Here is a 15,737-nt window from a genome sequence, read left to right as displayed (position 1 = left end):
AGAAACAATGACTCACTTATATAGACGAGTTTCTTACAATTATAATTCAACTATTAACTTCAATCATCAATTTTATTACAGTTAACTTGCAGCTCATACATCTTTTCAATAAGTTGTAACAAAAAAATTATATTTTATCAAAGATCAAGAATTATCTTCCTTTTTTTTCCTCTAAAATTTTTACTACCATGATGATTTATCTTTTCAAAATTTAAACAAAGGTCTCCACATAGATGCAAATATGTTATTATTTTTTATTTGATTGAATTACTTTGCTTTTTTTTTTCTTTAATTTATTGGATCTGGTTCTCCATTATTAAAAATAAAAGTTCAATTTCATATTTTATTTATCGAAAGATCTCTAATATTCTGATCGCAAATATTGGTTTTTAAGATTTTTTAATAACGGCATTTAACAGCCATTATTTTAAGTAGTTAAAATTTAAAATTTATAAAACACTACATAATCAGTTAAAAAATATATAAGATGGTTTATAAACCATACAAATACACACACACACACACACATATATATATATATATATATATATATATATATATATATATATATATATATATATATATATATATATATATATATATATATATATATATATATCATCAGTTTTAAATCGCTGCAATAATTCAACATAACTATTAGCGTTTTTCTTACCAATATAATAGTTTAAAATTATGATAATCTCATTTTAACAAACTTAAAAAAAGTAATAAATTTTTTACTTTTACACCTTTAATATATATATATATATATATATATATATATATATATATATATATATATATATATATATATATATATATATATATATATATATAACCTTTACACCTTCACAGTCACTTAAATTAGAAAATTATATAATACCACAAACACTTAAAATTGATGTTATTTTCAAAAAATAAAACATCTATCATCTTTCAAAAAAATATTGTTATTTTCTAAAATCTAAAAAAATGTAATATATAAAAGGATTTTCCCTTTTATAATTTAAAATACTAAAATTATTTGCTTGAAGAACTCAATTTTGACAACTGAAATCTAAAGAGGTAATTGTATAATGGCGATATACCCAATTAAGTTTGAACATTATTATATAGATAATTTTCTAATTTAATAACATTATAATAATAACATAATACAAATAATAGCATAATATACTATCAATAACATCTTATTAATTATCACTGGTACGATAATTTTTTAGTCGCTATCTCTTTAACTTCTTAGTTTTATATTTGTTTGTAAAATTTAATAAAATATATTTTAAAAGATGACAATTTAAAACCTCTAGGATGGAGCGAAAAGAGACAATACTTTGAAGAAGGTATCAAATTGAACCCATTTTATGAATAATAGAAAGATTGAATTGAAGAAGAAACTGAGCACAAAGGAACCAAGTGATCGAGTGTTAAAGATGTGCAGAAGTACAAGAAAGAGTCAAAGGTAAAGAAAGAGAGAAAATTATTCACAGAATCTTAAACCATGATGAGTTTTTGGATAATTTACAGCAATCTGCGGTGACACAGATTTGAAAGTGTAACTAACTATTGCTACATCAGTGGAACAAATTCTCTATTAACAAAATCCGAAATACCATCAAAGAATCTCTACTTTAAACTTTGTTCTTGCCGATCATAAAGTCCAACACCAGCTTGTTACCACTCAGCTTTCTCAGTTTATGCTGGAATCACGTGTCAATCGATATGTTACATGTGAACACACACATCCAACCTTAGCAAAAGTTGTGGTTGGTTCAACAACGATGATATCATCATTCCTTGGTCCATGATTTATGGCTCTGGCTGATTTCGAATGGCATCAGGAAGAGAAGGAGATGATGCACCACTAATTCTGCTAGGCAAAGGTGTGTTCTTTCTTGATTGCCGTTTTGTGGGCACAGTAATACTCTCATTTTCCCACTTGAGACTCACAGCCTCTTCGTCTTCGTCATCATCCTCACCGAGGCTGGCCTTGAAAACTGGATGAACATAGGCATTTTGAAGGTAAGCTTTCAAGTTCAGGTTAGGTTCTGTGGCTCGTTCCAATGTGTCTTTCATCATTGCTTCCTGTTCACGTATTTACAAACCAGAAACCAACTTAAGAATTTCATGACAGAGAAAACGTGTGATGAAGGTTTATGAGTGATCAGAATGGTTAATTGAAGTACCTGCAAGGGATATCTCACAAATGCAGGTTCAAACCGGCCTTTGCAGTATCTATGGAACCATATGGTAAGTATTGGGAGTACAATCAGAAATGGAGTTGATGAAGCAGCCTTTTTGGTGGTGAGGAGTCCCATCAGAACTACCTGTGACACTATCAGCGCAATAATGACACGAAAGTGAACATCAGGCCAGAATGCTGCACCACTCTCGTACTCTTGATTATAAACATTGATTATCTGTGGCAAGAAACATAAGAGGCTCAAATTACACAATCAACACATGTACAATATAATTCTTGGTGACTAAACTACCTGATGACGGAAGACAACATAGGCCAGCCCGAAGAAAATTATAATGAAAGGAAGAACAGTAGGTGTGACTGCAGCATAGACTAGACCCAGCAAAAAGTACAATTGTATTCGAGGTTCTCCAGTGTTGAAACCAATACTCCCAGGATCCATAGCTTCCTCCCTATCCTTTTCGGTCTTCACCAAGAAAAAATTCTTCAAGTGATATATGATTAGCGGTTTCAACATCAAAACCTCCGCAGCTATACCAGCCCATCCATCAACCATTATATAAGTGATGAAGAAACTTGCTTTCAGAGGAATTGCAGTGCCGATTGTCACAGGATATCTGACATGAATATAGAAGGATTTTTATCATATCGACATGGTGTAAATTGAGATAACATCTTGGAGCAATGAATGCAACCATGATGTTGGTGCTCTTAACAATAACATGATGTAATAGTTGAGCACCACAGGTACTACAAATTTACACAGCCAGAAGAATTTGGTTCACTAAAAAATATGTAAGAAATCAAACAAAGGAAACACACTCCCTCCTGTACTTATAAGGGCCATTTTAAAATAAATTGTTGGTCCTTTTTATAAGGTATTTTATAATTTCTATACAGCTTTAGATTTATTTTCCTTCGCTACTCCTATTATAAACATTATGAGGAATTGTGTTCTGAATGAACGAATAATGAAGATTAATTTGGCACATTGGTAACACTTTTGTACAAAAGATCACCCTAAATTGATTACTTTTATTGGTATGTGATTATGTTAAAAGTCTTGTATTAAGAACCAGAGGGAGTAAATAATTTTCAAAAAGGAAAAACGAGACTTGTATCTTGAATGACTTACTCATTGGCTGGTTGGTGAATGAAAGAGTCCAGCTGTTCAAATGCTGTTCCGGTAAGTATGTTCCCAAGAAATATATTAACAAGATTGAAAATATAGTATCTAGAAGCTGATCTTCTCTCCAGAGATGAAATAGATCCAAAGCCTTCAAACTTTGACATGATCATCAATATTGTTGGCAAAAAGATGAGAAAAAGCTTTAATGCAATACCAGGTAGAAAACCTTGAATGAATGACTTAATGAAACCACTGCACAATAAAGTAAATTCAAATCAGTAACCTCCAGGAATGCATGAGGATGGAATTATATCTTCAGAGGTACAACTGTGAGATGAGACTTACATATCAATAATAGGCTTCAACCATGGCGCTCTTTTCCGGATTCCGTCAATACTTGCAAGACTTTGTACAATTGCAATTGGAATCATAAAAAAGAAGGTGAGGAAAAAGAATGCAACACCTACGATCAACCTTCTAACAGTGAGGGAAACATAAGGAATCGACAAGTTAGACCAATAGACGTCACGTGGCTCCGGAGCCCACTCAGTCAACCACAGTGTTGGATTTCTTGTTTGTTGGGTTTGTGCACAAACTGCAGCACCCCATCGAGTTTTAAATGAAACAAATGCAGCAGGTATGACAGAATTGGGATCATTGCTGACCTTATCTCTCTCTAAAGCTATCTGTGGAAGGCAATAAACTTGAATCAATGCATTCATCATGAGAATTACTAAATATTGTCATGCAGCGTTGTAAAAACTGCAAAAAGAAAACAAATGCTACTTACTTCCTTTGACAATCTGTCAATTTCAGTGTTGTGATGATCAATAGCATCTACTTGCACTCCGCAAAGACCAAGGAAACCAGTCTAGCAAAAAACGTAGAAGAGAGAAAGATTGTAGTAAATCTGAAGATAGTTATGACAAACTTCTGAATGCATGTAAGATTAAAATTAAATACCTTTACTTGAGGTCTTTCTGAGGTTCTTTCAAGTTTGTTTTGATAGTATACAAGCCAATTCTGCAACTTTTTCTTCTTTTTAACCAACTTTGATAGTTTGTTTGCATTATAAACAACCTGCGATGATGTCACAATAAATAAGCTTAAACAAACTATTTTCCCCTCTCAGTCCCAAATGCAAGGTGAAAATTACATTTTCCTAATATAGATCTAAATGTTTCATATACATCATTTAAGAAACAATGAGATGATTAACAAATTTAATATTACACTAAGAGATGAGACTTTCAAATTAGAAATCATCGCCCAGTGCATCTTAAATTCTTAAGAACAAAACATTCTAGCAGTACAGTGTACAAAGGTGAAACCAACCTGGTGAGTAAGATAGTTGTCCGGATGATTGACCAGAAAAAAATGCTCCACAAGCTCACTTACAGATTCATCAGGATCTGGTGGAATGTTTTTAACGAGTACCTGAAGAAGACAAAAATTCTATAAGCAAAATATGATTGATCAAATATCTCACATCTAAATACCAACATGTAACTGGTGTAACAGTTCAGTCAATGACTACAATTTCCCAATACTTGTTAAAAGATAAAAATGATGATGGGATTGGACAGCTCCTCTAAAAGCAGCACAACAGTCATCACTACATTATCGATATGCTTTTATACCCTTTTTATACACCTTCCATAGATAGCTAGAATGTTAATATGCTTGCCTATGACCAGCAACTCCTCACTGGTAATCTACAGAGTCGTAAAGTAAGGCCTAGAAAAAATGACTAAGTAGCCTCTAACACAAGAAATAAAACATCAAAGTTTCATTACTTCATCTCAATCTCAGCTGCCCAAACTAAAAAAAAGTGAGTGTGGTAGACAAAAACAGAACCAAAATATGCAACAATAAAGAAAAGTTCCTTGTTAAAATGGAGAAAAATCAAATTTACCGTGTATTGATCAGGACGGCGTTTTTCTGACGCAAGAAACTGCAATCTCATTGCAGCAACTTTTTCATACTCCTTGGATAAAATATAGCATGTCCAAAAGGTAAATGCATAAGCAACTACAATGTGTGCCCAAAACCTGAGGTAGAGCACAAAACTTTAGTAGAGCACACAGCCATAATAATAGCAATGGCAATCTAAGAAAACCAAAATTGTATAATAAGTATACAACCATAGAGTGTGACATGGACCACCTTAACAGTAACTTCAAAACTTTTAACAAGCGAGATTATGCATAACAAAAAAATGAAATGCTCATAATTGGAATGAACAAGCAAGAGATCTTATCTTAGATGTAATGATAAGGATTCTCATGAGAAGGCAGAGAAAATATGATACAATCACAGTATTAAGACAAGAGAAGAAATAACGATAAAGATTCTGATAAGAACAAAAATAATTAAGATAAATCAAGGAATCTAGAGCAAAGACGTAGAGCAGTTAAGATTTCCATAGTATACTAGGGTTGCACCAAGTTGAACGCTAGATATAAAGCCTCAACAAAGTCAAGCCATATATATTATGCTCAACAATACATCTTTATATGCAGCTAGTACTTTGGATTAGAAACTAATACTAAATAACCTAAGATACAGCAGCAAAAGGTAAACATTAGACCTAAAGCCTCAAGATTGATAAAACATATATATTTGGTCACCAATGCATCTTTAAATGCAGGTAGTGCTTTGGATTAGAAACTAATTTACTAAATAGCATGAAGATACAGCAGCAAAAGTGAAAAACTGTAATAGCACAGGATAATGGCGATGAAACCTTTGAGATTCACTGTGGACATTTGAAATCGAGAGTTTATCAATATCGCTGGAAGTTATGTTGTCCAGTTTGGCGGCGCCTTCCAGCCCGGTACTTGTGGAATTGACAGGAACAAGAACTGCCCATGCCAGGAATGCTATTGGAACAAAGATTTTAAGTCTGCATAACAGAAACATAAAACATCAGAATCACGTTCTCCTCAACTGATGTGGTATTCACTCATTGTTCATACATACCCTATCAAGTAAATCCTCAAGTAAACAGCAGAGTCCAATCCAGCATGGTCAATAAGTTCAGGCTCCGGCATTCTAAGTGCAGCTGGCATCCAATTCAAAAACTTAATATATGCTCTCCAGTCTAAATTCACAAACTTGCGCACAAACGCTCCTCCGTGCACAGGATCTGATCTTAGACCCTTCAGGTACCATTTTGGGAAGTACACACGATCATTAAAAGGTTGAAGCCTCAGAATAGCAAATGCCACAAAGAAAATAAACGCACTCAGAATGTTCAACCCAGCCGCAAGCCCAATATCTTGGAGTGTAGCCATTTTCTTTCCCCTCTAGAAAGAACACACAGTATACACCTGTAAAACAATCAAAAGAAATGAGTAACAAACAAGGGTAGATAAAGAATACACAGATAATTCAGTAAAGATCTTGTTGAAATTAATTTTCATATGGTCCCGACTCAAGCAAAGTTAGAAAGAATAGACTTTTTTTTCTCACCATAAAATTCACACAAATTACTTATAACTAATTGAACCCTCTTACCATTTTATGATCTACGCTTAATTATAGAAACCCTGAAGCAAAGTAATTTATCAAGTGGTTTCCTTTACTACAACAACAGAGATTTAATAAGTCCTCTTGGGCTAAAACGGAGAAGCAAATATAAAGAGCTTGTTATATTTTCTTTTCAAGAAATAGAAAATAAGAAAAAGTTCGCTGTTTGCGGTTATTGCACAAAGAGAGTTGGGTGAGGGAAAACCCCAAGTGTGTTTAAACCCACCAATGAAGGGAAATCAGAGAAGACGATCCAAAGTTGAATCAAAGGGTATTCGGATATCTTGGTAAGGGAACGAAGCAAGAAGATTCCGCCACCACCGTGCAGTGAAACCTCCTTAGAAGACACGTCACTTTTAAGCCCTTTCCTACCCAACACACCAACTATCTTGGGAGATCACTGACATTCAGATTGGCTTCCATGGAGAGAGAGAGAGAGAGAGAGAGAGAGAGAGAGAGAGAGAGAGAGAGAGAGAGAGAAGAAAGGGTTAAAGACAGTGTCGGAGCTTACTTGTTACGTTACAGGCGAACAACACAACACTGAATTCGATTTCTCACACACACCCCGTGCACCACTGTCATAATATTTATTTTATTTACTACTAGTAGTTATTTATGTGAGATTTTATGAGAAATAATATTAAATGTTAATAATTAACAATATATGCGATTTTGTGAAAATGATTGGTAATTAGAAAGATAGAATAAGCAAAGCATGTGGACTCTAAATCCAACAAACACCGTGTCGGCAAAGTGCCACGTGGGCTCCTGCAACGGCTACTTTTTCATTTTTTGGTTAGAAGTGAAAGAGTGGGATTCACGCACTCACATAGAGCGTGCCGGAAATAAAAGTGAGAGAGATGAGGTTGGTGTCAGAAACATGATGAGATGGAGCGAGGCGACAAACGGATAAAACGACGCCGTAACATATTCCGTGTGGACACTGCGTTATATTCGCGGGAATGGGCCACGTGGAATACCCCACGTTTTGTGTCCGGCTCACACATTTTTCTTCAATATAAATTATTATCAGACCAAATCTAGAGGAGTTTTCATATAAATTAATGGAAAAAATAATAAAGTTGAAATTGTATATTTTTATTTTTAATTTATATATTAGTTAATTTTAACTCACAAAAACGTCAACTTTATTTTTCTTAAATTAGTATGAAAAAACTCGTTCCAAAGATACACTGAATTTTCAGAGTGTATTAGTTGAGATAACACCTAATTACGTCATTTTCAAAGTTAAAAGAGTTATTTAATGCAATTATGAAAATTTATTCGTTATCTAACATGAAATGATGCCGTGTTAGTTTTTTCAATGCTGATATTATTAAAACTTTATAAACCCATGAAATCACATTTCAATCTCATTTTAGTGGTAGAATTTGTTTACAAAAAAGAAAAAATATGTGACAGCTAATTAAGAATGTAAATAAAACCTATCGTGTACCTTGACCTTGAATATTTCTTTGGACGGTTTTATGTTGGTCATGAAAAGCCAACTTGTTCTTACTAAGTAATAATAATAATAATAATAATAAATCATTTACACGTACAGCACAAGACACCCATTTACTTTATTTCAATATAGTTAAAATTATGGTTACTTAATATAGCCAATCTAAACGTGCTTTTATGTTTTAAGAAAAACTCAGCCATATAAAACTAATTTAGCATTTTATAATACCCTTTCTGCAGAAAAAAACTCTTCAGTGCAACTATGTTATATGCGTGTTTTTAGTATTGGTACTATCGTGATCATTAACACAAACGCGTCATCATTAAAAATAGTAAGATTAGTAGAAAATTTTAAAACTATTGTATATGAATATTGCCAGATTCTGACAAGAAGTATGAATTATTAAGAACTTATAAATTATAATCTTTGGAATTATCGGAAAGATTGATATAATTATATTGACCAAATCACAGCGAGGCATTGATAGATAAGGTTTGTGTGGTTCTGGAATTTACACAATGGTTCCATATGTTACTGATAGTGGGAGTGGGGTCGGAGGAGCATACAAAACGTTAAACAGAGGTTAATTATTTTGAAGACATGATAATATGCAAAGTGGAAACATTATAATTATATCAGAAATTTAAAATATCTTTGACAGGTACATCAAAATGGGTAACTCAGTCAGCTCAATCCATCACGAATTGATCATTTAATGAGTCAATCAAACCGACTCATTTATTAACGAGCCAAACAAATTTCAACTCAATCCGATCTATTGCGATTGGTGGATTAAACGGATTAGCTAACATACTCATTTTACTAAAAAAATACAATTTTTTTTATTTTTTATTTAGTCAAAACTAGATTATCATTCTAATTAAAATCTAAATAAACTTTAATATAATCCAAATACAAATCAAAATCACAAAAATACAAATTATATATGTGTTGATTAAAAAAAACAACCTAACATGATCCAAATATTCAACTTAACCAAAAATACTTGTGTGACCATTTATTTGCGGGTTGGTGAACCAACCCGCCTTACCACGGATTCAACCCGAGTGAGCCGGTTCTAGGTAAGTCAGGTAAAAAATCAGTCCGTATTGAAATTTGTAAAAAAAGTTTAACTCAACCCGATTCGAATCTGTAGTAAACCAGTTTGGCTCGCGAATTCAAACACATTTTGATACCTCTAGGTACATTTCCATAAAAAATTTGTTTTTAATTTCACACGATGAGTTTATGAGCGGACTAAAAATTTCCTTAGTTAAAAGGAAAGGAAGAGAAAGAGAAAATAAAACGGAAATTTTAGTTTCTGAAAATAGTGAGAAGTTCTTTTCATATAAAAAAGAAAAAAAAACAAGTGAAGGTATACCCTACATGGGATTAGACTTGTTTCCAATTTGATGAATGACAGTGATTAATGAAGATACATATAATTGCAGTGGTGTCTAGTTTGCAACCAAAACAAAACCCTTCATCTTTTGTGGGCACAACAATTCTCCAATCAACAACATTGAAATGTGACAACATTAAGCGTCTGTTTTAGTTGTTTGATTGAGTCTGGTATGAGAATAGACATGCATTAAGAATGTGCATGGTTTTTGGACATGACAAAACAAAAAACCATGTTGTGGTATCTAGGGTTGGCAGTAGCAGCAGGGAAGAGAATAGATGATGTACATTAAGTTGTAACTGTCATATTGCCGGAATTAACTGCAGACAGAGATGATATGAAAGCTGGATAATTTTCCCAACGGTGACTCTATTTAATGCTTCAAAAGAATTCAAAGATAGGTGGGTGGGACAAGGAGTGAGTAGTTCACCAATTTGTAGGTACCTGAAAGTGGTGGTTTTCGCCAATGGAGAAAAGACAAGGTAGATATTTAATTAGACATGTCAAAATCTGTCACAATTTGTGAGGTAATTTTGCTCATTATGTTTTGAGTCAAATCGATTATGTGAATTTGAATCAAATTAAGTGAGTTAATCCATTGATCACCGAAATTTTAAAAATTCTTAATTTGAATTTAAATAACAAATAATTTGAATTGAATTTGAAAAGTTTTATATTTCAGATCAAGAATATTTTTGATTCATTTAACTTATAAACATTTGATTGATTGAATTGATTGTAAAATTTTTGATTAATTATAAAGTGAGTCGGAGACACACTTATTTTTAACCCAACAATTCAAAATAAATCGATTCACTCAGTTTAGCATTTGTATATTTTATCATTGATTTACTAATTACTTATGGATGTGAACTTGATAGCAAATTTTTTTCAAACATTTTAGATAATAAAAGCAAGCAATGTATTGTTAAATTTGACTACGTCTACCCATACTAAAAAAAACAAAACGTAAGAAATTGGTTGAACTTTGTCTTATAAAAAGAAAAAGGTTTATAATTTTTTACAAAATGTATTTTAATTAGATTATTTAATAGAAGATAGTGATAAAATTTTATATTAATGAGGTGTGGATAAATTAAAAAGGTTTTGTTAGAACAGTGTTATTTTTCACATTATATTAGCCAAAGTTTTTTTTATCAGTTTCAGAAAGACTATTCTTTTTACGAATGTTAAAAAAATTATGTTTTTGAAATTTGCTGTGATTACTTTTTCACTTATGTGTGCCGTAATCTTTTTATCAATAACATCAACTATCAGTAATTTGTTAAAAAAAATTAATACTAATTATAAAAAATGTTAACTAATCATAACTCTGGATTAAATATAATAAATCTATATCAACTAGAAAAATTTAAATATTGATATTTTTGAATTATTAACATTTATTTGATAATATATATATATATATATATATATATATATATATATATATATATTAAAATATGAATGTCAGAAAGAAAACACAAAAATTATTCCTAAAAAAAATTATTCTTTTAGCAAGCTCTATATTATTTCTTATACAGAAGAGAACCTCATATATGAAACAATTATTGTTTTTGAGAATTCTATTCTTTGTAACATTGTGAGAGTTATCTCTCTACAGGTAGATAATAATTATGATGTTAAAAGAAAACAGAAGTTTGAGTATCTTTGACTCTATTAAAACAAATCCCATTCCTTTGACTTTTGTTCATTAACCTATAGAAAAACATATCATAATAATGAAACACACAGTTATTTTAACTTTTAATGTTTTACTCAACTGTATAATAACATCAAATTATGTCTTATTAATCTCAAATGATCGCTTAAACTTCTTTAAAACTTATATTTTATAGTTAAAATGAAAACAATTATTATTTGATCTAACATATTTCAATTAAAATTTTCAATTTAGATCAATTTCATCATTATAGAAAAAAAATTAAACATTTCGGAAGATAAGATAGTTCCAGATCCGAAAATATATTTTTGAATCAAATTTATGGAATAAAAAAAACATTTTCGGAATGGCGTGTTCCAGTTGGAAATACCTTCCAAACGTTTATTCTGAAATATATATATATATATATATATATATATATATATATATATATATATATATATATGTTAGACTTAGTATTTTGTAATATTAAAAAAATTCTAGAATAAATGTTTAGGAAAGTAATTTCGAATCCGAAAACACTTTCTGAACTGCTTTTTTCAGAAAATTATTTCTTATATTTTAAATTGAATGTTCGGAAAGATATTTTTCGAATTTGATGTTAGCTTTCGAAATATCCAATATGAAAAATATTAAAAACAAAAATATGTTGGAATTTTTATTATATTTTTAATGAATAATATTTGGGGTACAGCTTTTTTTTGGGGGTGCAGGAAGAAAAAACATAGAGATGCAGGAAGAATAACCCTTTTCCAAAATATCTCATTAGCCCATTTAATACAAGAACAAGTTTTGATTTTTTTTTTTTTATTAAGTGTTATGAATGATTACATTTTAAATGATAAATGGTAATAGGATTGCTAGGGTTGGTGATTTTAATTTCAATTAATTATTTCTGTGTTTTACAGAACGTCTAAGTGATGATAACTGTAAGGTTTCTAACTTTTATAAACTATTAATTATATGTTATTAGAAATAGTTATTTTAGAAACTTTTTTGTATCAGTGAACGTTATAATTTATGGAATGCTTGAGTGATAAATATAATTGTTTTCAACTGTAGTTAAAATAAATTCATCTCATAGACTTTGAAAGAAACATACAAATTTGATCTCTTCTTTTATTGAGAGACATGTAAAATAAGAAATCGATCTTTTATGTTACAAAACATACTCTCACGATATTTTTAAAGTTTCTAAAAAGAGGTATTTATTAAAGTTATTTCATGAAAAAATATATTATTCTAGGATGAAAAACATTTATATGTCAATAGATGATAGATGATAATTTAATGTAGGGTATTGTAATATTTGTATTTTGATTTGGTCTAACATTAATTCTCAAAATCTATATTATTTTTTTATATTATTTTTTTGTTATTTTTCTTCCTCCACCACTTTCCACTCCTTCTATCTTAAACTATGAGTGATAAAGAAACTTTTTTCCGAAAAGGAATCACTATGATACTTTGACAGAGTTTTTTTTTAAGTCACACCAAATCTTTGTTTTCTCTTATCAAGTTACATCATTTTTTTTTTCATTCAATGAAGTGTTATCATATTGACATTGTTAAAAGTGTAAAAAAACTGTTAAAAATAATTTTCCTAAAAGGAAATCCCACGACACAAAGGAAGAAAACAAAAACAAATAACTTTTGAAGTATTACAAAAAATCAATCTTTTATGTTACAAAACATACACTCATATTTTAAAAGTTTTAAACAAGAGGTATTTATTGAAGTTGTTTCACGAAAAAAATATATTATTCTATGAGTGAGAAAGAAACTTCTCCCCTGAAAGGAAACCCTACGGCACAAAGGAAGAAAATAAAAACAAAATAACTTTTGAAGTATAAACAAACCATAGCGAAGAAAAATACCGAAAACATAAGAAATAAAAAGTTCAAAATTAGACTTTGCTTGGATATTTTAAATTTACTATTGTAGTTGAAATCGAGTATGAGTCTTCTTCTCTTACGAGTATCCATAGAATGAGATCCCGAAAAGATGGTGAGTTTAGTATATAAGATTGAAGATAAAATCTAACACTACAAATTTTTTACGAGGAAATGAAAATAAGGAAAAAGAAATTGGAATTGAGTGAGGAAAAATCCTAACGTAACGTGTGGTGATCCTCAAAGAAGGATTTTGCAATAAATAACCAGACTTAGATATTATATTATGAAGTGAATTTTAAGCTTAACTCAATTCTATAAAATTAACTTATAAAGTGGTGAATTTTAAGAATATAGAATTGAATATCAAATCTAAGACTACAATTTTTTATGAGAAAAAAAAATTAATTGATACATTATGTGTAAGTTTTGAAATTGTTTAAATGCCAAAAAGGGAAGGTTATTTGGCTAGTTAAAAAATAAAGTAACATTTAATGGCTAAAAACTATCTTTAATTAAATCAACCCAACCAACAAGTAAAGATGCAAATACCTATGGACTTTATACTTTCAACTGATCAAAAAACAAAGTTAGAAAGATCACAATTCTTTAAACAAGTTCTAATGAGTTATACAAACATGATCAATGCTGTCGATGATGCTAAAACACTCAATAATGGCAAAAAGATGATTTAGATCACAATTCTTTAAACTTTAAATGATAATGCAAGAGATAAGGGTTAGAGAAAAGAGTAATGCACAAGATTTTTATACTGGTTCACTTAAACTTGAGTTACATCAAGTTTGTCAAGGCAACCCGAGCTTGACTTTGCACTATTTCAAAAGATTTAAAAAATTTACACCCTTACACTTTCAAAATATGCAAAAGCACACAAATGATTCTTAAATCACACAAAAATCAAACCAACACAGCAAGACACCTCTTATAGATCTGGAAAACCACCAGACACACACACAAAGCTTGAGAAAGATCAAACCTCAGTGGTAGCACAATCCTGCCTACCACAACCACCTTCTCCAAGCTTCAAACACCAAGCAAAATGCTCCAAGAATTAATCCAAGATCAATCTGTACCAGCTGCAATTTGTATGATCACGAAAGAAAGAGAATTCCCAAGTTTCCATAATGATTTCACACTAAAAAATGCTCTTCTTACATCTCTTTCGAAAAATATAACTCTTATAGTCAAACTATTACGAAATTCAACAAGTTAATTTTCAAATCAATTTGATTTCATTTAACTTAAATGAAATCAGTCGATTAAAAAATAAATTAACTAATTGAATAAGTCACAGTTTAAGACTACTGCAACTAATCTTATAATATGTTAAAATTTCATTCAACAAATTAAAAAAAAAACACATATTAACCTGTTAAAAAATATTTCAACAAATTAAAAGACACAATAAAGAAGACCATATACATCTAATAAATGTTAAATGGTCTATAAAGTGAATTACAATCTTCAAGTTTGTTTTTCCCATGATTGATCCATATAGAGGGCATGCATATAAGACTTTATCAACTCGAGTAACACCAAATCTCCATGTCTTCATCAATGTAAGCATGGTTTTAAGGCAGTGGCTTCAAGTTCCTTCATTAAAGCTTAATCAAATCTTCAAGTAACACACCATTCAGGCTACACATGTCAACACTATGTTCCTTTGCACATATTTACTGTGCAAGAGGATTAGAAAGTGAGAAATATGAGGTGTTTCACATATTCCTTTCAGGGTAATGGAGGAGGATGACGAGAGAGATTAAGATTCCTACGAAATGTCATCTTGCTATACTAGTGAGATTCGAGAGTAATGTAGAGAAAATTATTAAATTGTCCTTGTTACTATTAAAAAGAAAATAAATTTTTCATGTAATAAATTATTTCCTATGTAAGCATTCAATATCTAAATGTTAAATTTATTTTCATACTACATATACTGTATTATTCATTTTTTATAAATAATTTTTTTATAATTTCAATCATTTAATAAAATTTATAAAAATAATTCTAAATTATTTATATATAATTTTATATTACTTTTAATATCATAGATATTTTGATAATATAACTTTTTTTATTTATTAAGTTTTTTTAAATATGCCACATTATTCCATCTGGTCACAAACTTCACTCCCAATTCATTCCAAAATTATCTTGAAATTCTTTAAAAAAAACAACATCAACTTCATCTTCTTAACAGACACACAATCATAATCACAGACTTAATCTTAGCCTCCTCCAACTACTTCGAAGCTTACAGTTTCATGTTCCAATTTCTTTCTCCCCATCTTCCTCTTCTCAAATTAATCTATAAAAAAGAACACGATCTTAATCTTAATTTAATCTCATAAAATTAATTTATAAAATAAAATTTGTATCAATTTATATATATATATATATATTCTAAATT

At 30.2% G+C, this 15,737-nt stretch overlaps 1 protein-coding gene across 3 annotated transcripts; it reads right to left on the bottom strand.

Moving 5' to 3' along the window:
- Nucleotides 1-1,463: 1,463 nt before the first annotated feature.
- LOC114177822 (calcium permeable stress-gated cation channel 1-like) lies at nucleotides 1,464-7,492 on the bottom strand. 3 transcript variants are annotated; one of them, XM_028063379.1, is made up of 12 exons: nucleotides 7,375-7,492; nucleotides 6,315-6,664; nucleotides 6,079-6,237; nucleotides 5,248-5,383; nucleotides 4,668-4,769; nucleotides 4,296-4,412; nucleotides 4,123-4,203; nucleotides 3,678-4,018; nucleotides 3,339-3,584; nucleotides 2,496-2,820; nucleotides 2,187-2,420; nucleotides 1,464-2,085 (listed from the first exon to the last, which is right to left on the bottom strand). In XM_028063379.1, the coding sequence occupies exons 2-12, from the start codon at nucleotides 6,626-6,628 to the stop codon at nucleotides 1,810-1,812; spliced, it is 2,331 nt and encodes a 776-aa protein (XP_027919180.1). In that variant the 5' UTR covers nucleotides 6,629-6,664; nucleotides 7,375-7,492; the 3' UTR covers nucleotides 1,464-1,809. The 3 variants fall into 3 exon arrangements, with proteins under 3 accessions (XP_027919180.1, XP_027919179.1, XP_027919182.1); XM_028063378.1 differs by lacking the exon at nucleotides 7,375-7,492 and adding an exon at nucleotides 7,090-7,368; XM_028063381.1 differs by lacking the exon at nucleotides 7,375-7,492 and adding an exon at nucleotides 6,852-7,041.
- Between the last annotated feature and the right edge of the window lie 8,245 nt (nucleotides 7,493-15,737).

This window comes from Vigna unguiculata, chromosome 3 (assembly GCF_004118075.2).
Source record: "Vigna unguiculata cultivar IT97K-499-35 chromosome 3, ASM411807v1, whole genome shotgun sequence".
In the NCBI taxonomy this organism is placed as follows: domain Eukaryota; kingdom Viridiplantae; phylum Streptophyta; class Magnoliopsida; order Fabales; family Fabaceae; genus Vigna; species Vigna unguiculata.
This window is presented reverse-complemented; position numbering and strand designations above follow the sequence as displayed.

Excerpts from the sequence above, each read along its gene's own strand:
- LOC114177822 (XM_028063379.1), bottom strand. The coding sequence starts at position 6,628 with ATGGCTACACTCCAAGATATTGGGCTTGCGGCTGGGTTGAACATTCTG. Across the intron at positions 5,384-6,078 it reads GTCCACAGTGAATCTCAAAG|GTTTTGGGCACACATTGTAG; the intron begins GTTTCATCGCCA and ends GCTCTACCTCAG. Across the intron at positions 4,204-4,295 it reads CAGAAAGACCTCAAGTAAAG|ACTGGTTTCCTTGGTCTTTG; the intron begins GTATTTAATTTT and ends GTTTTTTGCTAG.